The sequence below is a fragment of the Onychomys torridus genome, chromosome 1 (assembly GCF_903995425.1).
Source record: "Onychomys torridus chromosome 1, mOncTor1.1, whole genome shotgun sequence".
Classification (NCBI taxonomy): domain Eukaryota; kingdom Metazoa; phylum Chordata; class Mammalia; order Rodentia; family Cricetidae; genus Onychomys; species Onychomys torridus.
The window spans coordinates 80,901,216-80,914,060 of record NC_050443.1 but is presented as its reverse complement, the minus strand read 5'-3'; the positions used below and the strand labels follow the sequence as shown (position 1 = coordinate 80,914,060).

Sequence of the window (12,845 nt, the reverse complement as noted above, 5' to 3'; positions counted from 1 at the left end):
TGGTCCTTCCCTAACGCTATCCAATATCGTTTTATATTACCCATCCTTGCTCTCTGGAGTCCAGCCATATTCACTGCTTCTCCCTCTCAACACAGGATCATACTCCCTGTAGTCCCAACTGGCCTCAAATTCACCAACCTCTTGCCTTTAGAGTTCTGGGATTACAAGTGGGTAACAGCCATATCCAGCTCCACATCTTTTCCATCAAAGGAAGGAGTCGTGCCTGCTCAGGTGTCCCCTGCGCCAAACAAAGGACCCAGCAAATGGCAAGTACTCAGTACACGTTTGTCAAATGAACACATGAACTATGAAAAGAAAGCTTTTGGTATCAGAGTCTCTTCATTTGAACCTGTTTGGACTGATGAAGGACTAAATGGGGCTACATTAACAGAAGCCCAGCTCAGCCCAGTGAAGAGCAGGCAGGATGCTGTCTGTCAGCGGTGTGATCGGAAGGAAATACGATCTCCAGCAGAGAACAGGTTTCCCAATCCTGTCCCCAGCCTGATAGGCCCCACATGGCTCTGCCTGAGCCCAGACAGATGTGCTGCTGTCTGTCCCATGCCCTTGGTCTTGGGTGAGTGGCTCAGTGTAAAAGCCAGGCTCTGGGGGTGGGGCTGGGCTGAGGGGAGTCACCTGCTCTCACAGCTGCCAAGGGGCAGGGTCAGCCTCCCTGCTCAAGTAGGAGCTGGGTGACCTTACAAAGTTTAAGTGCTTCGGGGAGAAAGGGGAAGATGACTCTTGCACAGGGAAGGGGAAAGAAAGGGAGAGCCCAGCCTCCCTGTGTGCCAGCGGGAGACTGACAGGCCTCTGGACCCCCAGCTTCTGTTCTATTTAAGTCAGTCACGTTGTGCTTGGGAATAGGTGTGAGACAGGGACAGCAGAGCCTGGCCGTGCCTCGGGGAGGCACACAATTAATTCACTGACTCAAGGTGCAGAAAGCAGTTCTGTTGCTTTGGTGCTCTGTTCGTTTTGTTTTGTTTTATTCATTCTGAGTGCTAGGATTAGAGGCCTGGGCCAGAAGAACCAGCTCATACTCCTTAATACAAAGAAGAGCGTGAAGCCAGTGAGATGGCTCAGCAGTTAGAAGTCAAGTCTGAGGACCTGAGTTCAATCCCCAGGACCCACAAGGAAAGAACTGACTCCCACTGGTAATCTTCTAACCTCCACATATACACTACACACCAGTGCACCCAAATAAATGCACACAAAATTAACAAATAAAATGTAAAAAGAAAACATAGTATGTGAAATGGTGAGTTCTGGCTTTGTTCAAGCAGCCTCCCTACATACAATTAGCCAGATTCTCATAAAGAAGTAAACAGTCCAGAACTGCCGATTCAATGCTCTCCCAGTCTGTGAGGACTCCCAAGCTGTTCCTGACGGGGCTGACACGTGGGGTCACTAGTTTTCCTGAGCGTACCGACTGCATTCTTGACATGTAAGCCAACCGACAGCCAGTTTCTCTTCCAGAAGACCCTCAGACTCTCCCACCGACAGGACAGGATACACTAGCAGAGGACAGGAGCAACTCAACCAACCGGCTAGGAAGACTCAAGGACAGGGTCACAGGAGGGCAGTGAATGGGGTGAGGGTGGGGTAGGAGTGGGGTGGGGTGGCAGCAGGGAGTCTGCACCCGGTTCCAGGGATTGCAAATTCTGGGGTGAAGCTCCTCTCTTTAAGCAGAAGAGCACCAAGCACCTGTCCTTCCCCATCCTGAGCTCTCCTGAGGTTCTGGGCTGGAGACAGGAGCTAAGAGAGGTCAAGGTACAGGAAGGAGAGCCCCAAGACGTAGTAATACCATTCACCAGGTCTGAGCTTTATTCCAAATACTGACATCACTACATACCAATCATACATATGGCAAAACAACTGTGTAAACTGAGGGGTGGGGGTGGGGGTGGGGAGGTGAGACTAGAATTCTGTCTTGCTACAGGCAGGCCTGCTGGGCAGAAGGAGAGGCTAGCACACACAGGATCAAGGGAAGAGCAGTGGAAAGTGTCAGTGGAGTCAAGGGCATACACAGAAAAACTGAACAAAACTCAAGACCACTTCCTTCCTGTGGGGATGTCAGGCTCTCCACCCCTGCTCCAGGCCGGCCTGTCAGAAGAAAGAACTGCAACTGGGGGATTACATGTCTGTTTCTTCCAGGCCGAGGCCAGGACATCACCCTCACTCCTCCCCACCATCTACAGTGCCCAGCTGAGGCCGTTCCTTTTGCTTTTCTTGTTTTTTCTGTTGTTTGTTTTTTGAGACAGTTTCACTATGTGTAGCCTTGGTTGGCCTGGAACTTTCTATGTAGATCTGGCTAGCCTAGAACTCAGAGATCTGCCTCTGCTAGGATTAAAAGTGTGCACACCATGCCCAGAAGAGTCATTCTTCTCAGCTTGGCAACTCTCCTGCCGACATTGGGCTTGGGGGTAGGAAGCTGCAGATTGGCAGCCTTTGGCAGTTACCAACAGGTGATTCTGGGTAATTTTTGACTCCAGTCTTGACTCCTCGCTTCCCTATAATGAGGCTCTAGAAAGCCAGGCATGTTTCTGGGACATGAAGATGCTGCACGCAGCTGCAGTTATGAATGGCTCTTATAACAACAAGATGACATCTGTGCTTGGTTTTTAAGATGCATCATCACATGTTTATTAAACTATTGCTCCATCATATTTATTTGGCTACAAAACAACTCCAAGCCCACACTTCCAAAAGTGGTTTATTAAAAACTAAGCCTTGAACATTAATACTCAAAAGCACCCTTGAGAATCAATAATAATGCTGCAGATAAAATGAAAGAGAATCAAAGCAGTAAGTCTTGGTGGAGCTGTGGCTGCTTCTCCACATTTTCTTAAACGTTCAAGCACTGGAGTGGGGAAGGGCACCCGGGATCCAGGGTATGCAGAGATAGCTACCCAAACACTGACTTCCTGTCTAAAATGTGAATACCACATCAGGCATGGTTGCCCACACCTATAATCCCAGCACTGAGGAGGCTGAGGCAAGAGGACTGAAAGTTCAAAGCCAACCCAGGTTACATAACAAAATGTATTCTCAAAAAACCAAAAGCTATGGGGCTGGAGAAACAGCTCTAAGGTTAAGAGTACTGGTTGCTCTTCCAGAGGACCTGGGTTCAATTTTCAGCACCCACATGTCAGCTCACAACCGTCTGTAACTCCAGTTCTAGAAGATTCAATGCCCTCTTCTTGCTAAGAGCACTGCATGTACATGATGCACAAAAATACCTGTGGGCAGAATGCCCATAACATAAAATGAAAATAAAATTGGCTGGCCATGGTGGCACATGCCTTAAATCTTGGTACTTGGGAGGAAGAGGCAGGAGGATCTCTGGGTTCAAGATCAGCCTGGTGTACATAGTGAGTTCCAAGACAGACAGAAATACGTAGAGAGAAAATGTCTAAAAAAAAAAAATAAACAAACAACAAATAAATAAACAAATAAAAATGAAATCTTAAAAACCAAAAACAAGGGCTGGAGAGATGGCTCAGAGGTTAAGAGCACTGGTTGTTCTTCCAGAGGTCCTGAGTTCAATTCCCAGCAACCACATGGTGGCTCACAATCATTTAAAATGAGATCTGGTGCTCTCTCCTGGTGTGCAGGCAGAACACTATATACATAGTAAATAAATAACTCTTCAAAAACAAAACAAAACAAGAAAACCAAAAACTAAAATAAACAAACAAATAAAACAAAACAAAAACCAAGGACTAGAGAAGCAGCTTATTGGTAGAGCAATTGCTAAGTATATGTTAAGACATGTTCAGATCCAGCATGGCAAAAAAGAAACCAAACCAGTATGTAAGGTAAGGGAGGGGAGGGTCCAATGGCTACTTAGATCTAGCTGAAGGGCAATAAGGCCAAGGTGAGGCCTAAGAGGGATGAATACTGTCTACTCTCAGTCTCTGGCCAGGCCCCACTCTCAGCATCCATGCTGGAGGAACACTCTGCCCTGTCCATGGTACTAGGCCAAGGCTTCCCAGCTCAAGATGAGCCTTCCCTTGCTCAAGCAAGTCAGCCTCTGAGCAAAAATGAACCTCACTCCATTTGAGGAGCCTGGGAAAACTAGGTGAGCCACCGAAGCTGAAGAACTGCAGTCTGCTTCCAGCGGAGTGCAGCATGTCTCAGCCCTGTAAGCAGGCCTTCTTAGTCACAAAGGCCCTTTGGCACAAAGAGTCCTAAATACACCCCAAGCTTCTCCAAGGATGCTCACTCATACCAGGTCCAGGCAGCAAACATTAACACACGGTCACTTCCACAGAGGAACAAGAACAAACTGGAAGATTCACAGGGTCCATGGGCCATCAAACACCCAGAGATGGTTGGGAGCCCTCATCCATACTTAAAATACATAAAGTCTGATCTGGGCCAGAGAGCCTACAGTTGCGGCTACAGGGAACCCTTGGGAACCAAGTCCATGCAGGGAGAAATTTTCTCTAAGACAGAGTCACTACACTCTGCTCAGCCCTTCTGGATAAGACAGCAAGGCCCAGACACTCACCTTCTGATTTCCTGCACATTGTTGGCACGGGCAGCTTCCATCAGAGCTGCATCTGAAAAGAGATGGGGTACTGGTCAGACCCCTGGCCAGGACCTATCCCTGAGAGCTGAGAGAAAGCCCAGCAAGTCAGTGGAAGTTCCTAAGAAAGTGAAAGGCTGGCATGAGAAGACTAACCAAACCACTTCCCCAGGTAAAATCCACCCCACCTCTGCTCTGGGGATGCAGGTGGATGCTGTGCCAATTTCCCCACTATTCCTAAACACTAAGGCTCAGGTATGCGGGTCTCCTTAAGAGTGGAAAGAACCTCAATAAGAAGTCATGGACACTGGGATCCAACCTACTCAGCTATTACTGTGTGTGGCTGCGGCAGCCCTTCCTTCTCAAGCAACTTCCCAGAGTATTCGGCAGACAGTAATTCTTGTCAGCCTCACAAGGATGCTGAGGAGATAAAATAATGACTGAAAAGTCTCCAAAATCCTTGGTGCAAGACCAGAGAAGGGAGACCCAAACAGTTCAGTCAGAGCCCCGAGGACTCAGGCCTAGCCTGGCCTGGTTGTTGGCACCACCTTGTGGCCACTTGGAAAAACTCACAAGTCAACAGCAGAGGCACAGTAGGCCTGATTCTGGGCTAAACTGTTGGCCATGAGGCTGACTCTGCCTAGTCCTCAGCATTCAGTAGCCAGGAGACACACTAGGTAAATGTAAGAGAAGTCACTAGAGTCAGAGGCAAGCTGAGGCCATCCAACTCATCTAAACTCCTGAGCCAAAGCTTCCGTAAAGTGGGATGAGATGCTATAATGTGCATAAACCATTTTTTTCTTTGTTTTTGTTTTTTATTTTTTGAGACAGAGTTTCTCTTTGTAGCCCTGAATGTCCTGGAACTCACTCTGTAGACTGGCCTCAAACTCACAGAGATCCGCCTGCCTCTGCCTCCAGAGTGCTGGGATTAAAGGCGTGCCACCATGTCCAGAGATAGCAGTTCTTCTCAGAGCTCGGGGCCTCCACTCCACCCTACTGTGGAGACTAGCCTATGACCAGGTCTCTGTCTAGAGCCATGTCTGTCCTACTTACCTTACGGATTCTCTCTCTGGTTTTTGTTTGTTTGTTTGGTTGGTTTTTAAGATAAGATCTCACTATGTAGCCCTGGCTGTCCTGGAACTCATAGAGGTCAACCTGCTTAAGTCTCCTGTGCTGGGGTTAAAGGTGTGTGCCATCATGCCTAGCTCTTATGGGTTGTTCTCATCCACACACCTAATTGTGCCTAGTCAATCTCCAGCTGGGAGAGGAAAACCATTCCTTATCGATACTTACCTACTCTCCTTCATTCTCCAACATCACAGAGGGAAGGAGAAAGGAGCTGAGATTTAACCTGGGGCACTATGGGCTCACAACCTTGGCTTTCCACTACCTACAACAGAATTCATCTTGACTCCTGAAGCGACCAATGTTTCTTAGAACACTGAACTGAGCGACTCTGCTAAAAAACCCAGAGCAGGCGAGTTGGAAGGGTTGGAAGTGGCCATAGTTTGAGTCATTACCTATTTTATTAAGTAGATATCACTGAAATTCATGTGCCATAAAATCTAGCTTAGGGCCCCCAGTAACCTCTCAGGCCAGATTTCAGACACATTTCTTCTGTTCTTCCAAACACAATGGCTGCTGGACAGTCTCTACTCTTGAACCTTTTTTGGCTCTCTACTGCCTATAGAATTCCCAACACCCCTGCCTGGCATGCAGGGCCCATGTCATCTCTCACCTCATTCCAAAGACCTTGTCTTCCACCCTCACTGACCAAACTGCTAGCCCCTTCACACCAAGCTGGTTGAAGTTCGGATATGGAATATAATCCAACCCAAGGCACATTTGTTAAGCATCCCCACTTATATTTCCTGTGTTATCCTTCAGAATTCAAGTTCAAACTCCCCATCTTCCAAGAATTGCCAGTCCTCCAGGAAGGCTATCCTGACTGACCCCATTAGTTTGGAGATCCTCTGTAATACTAATTAGCCCAGCATGGCCAACTGCCTGCACAGTCCCCTTAAATGGCTTGGTTTTAAGTTGGGGTTTTTTGAACACCTAGTTCCGAGCTAAACTGAGAGACCACCACCTCCACGAACACCCAAGCTGCAAATCCTATAACCACTTCCTGTTTAAGCTAGCAGGGCTCTACTTCAATACCCTCATTGGTAGAAAGGAAACTGAGGGCCAGCGAAAACCCCAAGTCCAGCTTCACAAAGCGAGTAAGACAGTACAAAACAAGATCCTTGGTGTCCTCATTCCTCATCCAAAGCCCTTTCTTTTCTGGTGGCCACATCCTACTGAACAAACATGAAAGTCAAGGCAGTCTCCAATCTTGTTCAACAATCTCAAGAGTTTGGGGTGCATGGAACCCACCAGCACCATGCTAAATTTAACAAGTTCCTCACCAGCAACTGAGAACCTGAGAGGCTGGGTTCAGCCTGGCCATTTCTCCAGCTGCTGCTCAGCTCTCAGCATTTAGGTAAGATGCCAATCTGGGTTAGCTACCTCCACCTCCTATCCTATCCCTCCGACCGCTCTAAGTCTCTAGAGAGCTACTTTCCTTCTGCCACCTCCCTGTCCCCCCAGGCTCCACCCCCCACAATGTCCAGCTCACCTTAAGCATGACACTAAGCATAGCAAAAACACTAAGGAACTGCTGAACAGACTCGTAACTCGAGAGGTCGAAACGTCAGTCTTATCAGAGTACTGAGAAACTGCCTTCGCTATACAGCAGAGAAACTAAGACTAGAGAGGTGCATGGGAGTCAAGCTACCACCAGAACCAACTGTCCTCCTTCCTCGGCCCTTGTATGCAGGCAAACATGTAGAGGTTATCCCTAAAGCTGCTGGGGCTTCCTGGAGACCTCTTGAAAGACTAAAGGACCAGATATAATACTGGTACATAAAAGGACCAGGCTGTAATTAGATAGTCACTCCGATGTTCCCATTATACAGATACACAAACTGATGCCCGAAAAAGCGGACTAGACCTACAATGGGAAATTATTTAACTCCAAGCAGTGAGCTTTTCCAGAGCAACATGTTGCCCCTGGCAGCAGATGGTACCTGGGTCTCTCCAAAGGTAAGGTTATGCGTGTCTAAATTTACAAACACCTTCAAACCCCCAAAGGAGTCAGGACCCACTCTCCCACCCACCTCTCCCTTGATCCCAGACTGGCCCCATAATCACCCTTGTTGGAAGGACTCTTGCTGTAGCAATGAACCACCAGCGCCGTGGCCAAGGCCCACATGCCCAGTCCTGTCTTGTTGGGAACCCCATTCCAGCTGTCCTGTCCCGGGAGTGTTTCTTCGAGGCTACTACCGCGTCCCCACGAGGCGGTAGCCAGGTATGAGATCTCGGTGAGTTCTCCACGGCGCCCCCAGGTGGCTGCCCCCCGACCGGGGAATAAGATATAGGATGCTCCAGGGCGCACCCAGGCGGCAGCTCTCAGCCGCTGCGGCTCTCCGCGGTCTCCGGTGTTTATGCTCCGGCCGTAAGCACTTCCCCGGTTTTGGAGCGGTGGGGACTTGAGTAACCCGAGGAAGAGCCGCGGCGCCGGCGCGGTTCTCCTTAACACCGTGGACAACATCATGACACCTGCTTCTAAAACCCCCTGGTGCCGGCCCCTGTGCTAGCCACGATCAACATGGCTGCCGCGGCGCGTTCGAAGACGCCGCTTATGGGGTGGGACTGCGCACTACCTCACGGGAGTGGTAGTCCACGGCCCCAGATCTTTCCCTAACTGGAGAATGAACAAACTACATTTCCCTGAGGGCTGTGGGATGACGTCACAATGACCGCTGACTTAGCGGCGTTAGGAGAATGTTGGGAAATGAAGTTCTAGTAGAGGGGCGTGGCAAAAAGGAAAACTCTCTGGTGGGGCGTGGCCATTAAAATTCAAGATTCCAGAGCCTCTTGTCTGTGTTGACACTGCTTTAATCCCTGCCTTTGGAAGAGGGGAACTTGGAAGATCGGAGTTCAAGGTCACCTTGGTCTAGGTCAGCCCCGGGAGTGTAAAATATCAAAACAAGACATATAGGAATCCTAGTACCAGTTCTTTAGTTGAAACACACCATGAAATTTCTCACTAGTGTTTAAATAAAATTGTATCTTTGGCCAGGCGGTGATGGCTCATGCCTTTAATCCAGCACTTAGGGGGCAGAGGCAGGCAGGTTTCTGTGACTTCGAGGCCAGCATGGTCTACAAAGTGAGTTCCAGGACAACTAGGACTGTTAAACAGAGAAACCCTGTTTTGAAAAACAAAAACAAATAAACAAAAAGAAAATTGTATCTTTGATGGAGACTTGTTAAGTACTTATACCCCCCCACCCCCACACCTTTGTTTCAGGTTGGTAAGGCTTCTCAAAAAAGATGCCTAGGGCTCCGAGTAGTGACTCCAGCAGACATCTGTGAATTCAAGGTCAGTCTGGTCTACATAGTTCCAGGACAGCCAGGGCTAAGTAGAGAGATCTTCTCTCAAAAGAAAAGCTATAAATATTTGAAATTATACACATATGCGGTGCGGTGGTGGCGCACACCTTTAATCTTGGCACTGGGGAGGCAGAGCCAGGTGGATCTCTGTGAGTTCGAGGCCAGCCTGGTCTACAGAGTGAGTTCCAGGACAGGCTCCAAAGCTACACAGAGAAACCCTGTCTCAGAAAAACCAGTGTGTTTACCAGTTGAGCCATCTTGTTTAAGTGTTGCAAAATAGTAGATCTGTGAACTATACCACAATATATTTATGTTTACATTTATTTCTTCTGTAGTTGGTAGACAATTAGCTATTCACATATTTGTGTCTGGCTTGTTGTGTCTTGCAGAACTACAGAAGTAGGTTTGGGGTCTCCTGAGGTGCTGTTTTTCCCTGGTTCAAAGCTCTTCCTTCCTTTCTTCCTTCCTTCCTTCCTTTCTCTTTTCAAGACAGAGTTTCTCTGTGTAGCTTTGCACCTTTCCTGGAACTCGCTCTGTAGCCCAGGCTGGCCTCAAACTCACAGAGATCCACCTGCCTCTGCCTTCCAAGTGCTGGGAATAAAGGCATGCACCACCACCACCCAGCCAAAAGCTGTACTTTCTACTGAGTTGTTCCTGATCTTGAGGCTACAGAGAAAGCCTTGTAGGTAGGATGCTCCCTCTTGAGCTGGATTAAGGGAACAGTCTGACTTTGTCTAGGCTGCCAATGCTTCCGACAGACCTGGCCACTTTGCTGGTTGGTGTCCCCTAGTGCCTAGCTGGCTTCTTTGAATCTTTGCAGCAGGCTTTTGGAGTTTCCATCAACCTGATGGTTGAGGACGGAGAACAGGTGTTAGCCCTTGGTTTGTGTCTGTCCCATCCAAGGGTCATGTCTACATTTACTTGTACATGGAGCACACTAGCTAACATCCATTTTCCAAAGAGAGGCCAGTGCATGACACTTGCCCTACTCTTTGCTTTTTCCTTCTCCACTTCTGGACTCTTCAGAGAAACTGATTAGTCTGTGTTAAAGCTTGCACGTGTTTCTACCCGATTTGCCGCTTTGACACTACCTCTACTTACATGAAGTCTTGGACATTATTTAGGGAGGGTTTCCCAAGCCCAGATCATAAAGTAATCACACACTTTTCTCTTCTCATACTTGCACGACTTCCTGTTTTACTTCTGGTCACTGAGCTACTTAGAGTTGGCCCTGCAGGGCACCATGTCAAACAAAGACCCTCAGTGAAGCCTATGTTGCTTGGGCTGGAAGTGTTGTGTTACTTAAACTTTCATAGTGTGGGTATGTTGTTGATCTTCTAGTCTCTTTCACCTTTGGTTTCCTTTTGTATTAGTGCTACACTACTAGATATGAACTTTCTTTTATGTGTATGAGTGTTTGCCTACATGTGTCTATATGTGTGCCATGTGTATGCAGGAGCCCAAGGAAGCCAATCGGTGGAACCCCCTGTAGCTACAGTTACAGGTGGTTGTAAGCTGCCACATGGGTGCTGGGAACCACATCCTGCCTGGTCTTCTGCAAGAACACCAAATGCTCTTAAACACCGAGTCATCGACCCAGCTCCTTTTAATGTTACATGGCAGTTTTATTTTATTTTATTTTATTTTTATTTTTGTTTGTAGTGCTGGGGATTAGACTCAGGACTTTATGCATGCTAGGAACACTCTACCACTGAGCTACATGCTCATCCCACTTCAGAGTTTTGAACATGTGCTGGAAAGAACCCTACACCCCTGCCATTGCTAATGGTTTCCAGGGCTCTCCTGACTCTTCCTATTTATGTTCTCATTTTTTTTTCCATAGAGACTTAGAGTAAATCTACCTGTGGCCTGGACAAGGGAGAGGCCTCAGCTCTCCAGAGGCTACCTTTCACTATTGTCTGAGTCTTGTCTCTCTCAGGAATATAGATTTCTCCAACTTTGTTTTATGTTCTGTTTCCCCAGGAATGAATTCTTATAGTGTTTTCCTGGTCCTGTGGGTTTACCAGAGCTGTGGTCTGCGGTGGAGACAGCCTGCCTCTTTCTTTCTGGTTATTGTGTGTGTGTGTGTGTGTGTGTGTGTGTGTGTGTGTGTGTGTGTCAGGGGCCTCCCACAGGATGTTAAGTGGGATGTTTGGTTACCTAGTCTCATTCCTAATTGTGGTGGGAATGCCAAACTCTGTGCCACAGTTTGTCCCTACAGGTGAGGGAATAGAGCACTTCCTCCTGTGTGTGTATGTGGGTGGGTGGGTGGGGTCATGGGATTTTCCCTTTGGAAACTTTTGAAGTATACCCATGTAGAGCTTAGGGCTCAGGGAGCAGTTACAATTTTTCCTGCTGAATGAATCTGCAGAGGTTTCTTGTACTTACTTACTATCTTTCTAGGTCATGGTTGTAGGGGAGCCCAAAACAGCTTGACCACACAGTTGCCAAGACAGGCTTACTGGCAGGCAACACCCGGATCCTGGATCCAAGTAAAGCCATAAGCTGACCTCACCCAGGGAGGGCCAGCATCTAAGGGGAAGTACCTGACATTCCAAATACTCCAACTATTAGATAATATTAGATAAGATAGCCAGATGTCCCTGAGCTTACCACACACCTATCCCCCTTTGCCAAGATAACCCTAGATAAATGTCAGCTAATCAGGGTCCTGAACCCTGGAAACCTCCTCATCTTCAACCTCTACTATGATTAAACAAAACAAAACAAAACAAAACAAAAAACCCAACCCCGCCTGGGCTCGGTGCTCTGCTCTCACTGCTGCATGGGACAGGGAGAGTCCAAGCTTGAGCTTAAATAAAGTCTTTTGCTTTTACATACAGACTCAATGTCTCCATGGTGGTCTTTGAGGGGTCCCTGAAATCTGGGCATAACAATGGATGCCTATCTTTTCATTTAGGGTCCTAAATGAGTATTTGAGTCTGAACAACAGCAGTTGCTCTCATGTTCTCTCTGTGTGTTCAGGAAGAGAAAAGCCATCATCTCTGTCCCTGGGCTCCAGGACCTCTGCAGGTGACTCTCCACTCCTACCTAGGCTCTTCCTGAACCTGCCATTGACTAGTTGATGTACTCTCATCTCCTGGCCTCAGGGGCTGGGCTCAACAGTGGCTGCCATGTCCTTCAGTGCATCATCTGTTCCACTGAGGTTCTGCTGTGTGAAGAGTGGATACAGTGTGCTGTTCTTGCCTCACTTTAGTCTGCATTGTGCAATAGAAGGTCATGATCCTTATTATTTTTTAAATCAACTTCATAATACAAAAGTTACACACAATAAAATGAGCCTAGGGCTGGAGAGATGTCTCAGCAGTTAAAGGCACTGGCTGCTCTTCTAGAGGTCCTCAGTTCAGTTCCCAGCAACCACATGGTGGCTCACAACCATCCATAATGAGATCTGGTGCCCTCTTCTGGCCTGTAGGCAAACATGCAGGCAGAACACTGTATACATAATAAATAAATAAATCTTTAAAAAATAAAGTAAGTTGAGCCCATTTCAGAAGTGACTTTGGATAGTTTTAGACAAGCCCAGAAGCTTTGTGACACCCACAAAAATGAGTAAGTATTTGCATGACCCTAGAAGAAACCTGTCCCCTTCCCAAGTATCCTCCCACATGCCAGCTAGCTGGACCTCTGATGCTTTAGGTGAGCCCAGCCTGCTCAGAGAGAGCTGAATCCTAGAAGAGGAGCACAGTGTGCATTCTTCAGCCTGGATTCTGCCACCTAACAGAGCAGGGTCCCCAGGTCCAGCCGATGCCACATGGCAGGTCCTTCTCCTAGTTGTTGTTTGTCCCTACAGGTGAGGGAATAGAGCAGTTGTCCCTGTGTCCTGGTTTGTCTGATGTAAACTCTTCTGAGCGGGTTTTGGTTT

At 47.8% G+C, this 12,845-nt stretch overlaps 1 protein-coding gene across 1 annotated transcript in view; it reads right to left on the bottom strand.

Moving 5' to 3' along the window:
- Positions 1-8,181, bottom strand: part of Clpb (caseinolytic mitochondrial matrix peptidase chaperone subunit B) — a 124,364-nt gene extending 116,183 nt beyond the window's left edge. The window contains exons 1-2 of the mRNA XM_036188175.1: positions 7,718-8,181; positions 4,508-4,559 (exon numbers count right to left, since the gene is read on the bottom strand). Of these exons, the coding sequence (XP_036044068.1) occupies positions 4,508-4,559; positions 7,718-8,120 (455 nt within the window). The 5' untranslated portion in view covers positions 8,121-8,181. The remainder of the gene's footprint in view (positions 1-4,507; positions 4,560-7,717) is intronic.
- Between the last annotated feature and the right edge of the window lie 4,664 nt (positions 8,182-12,845).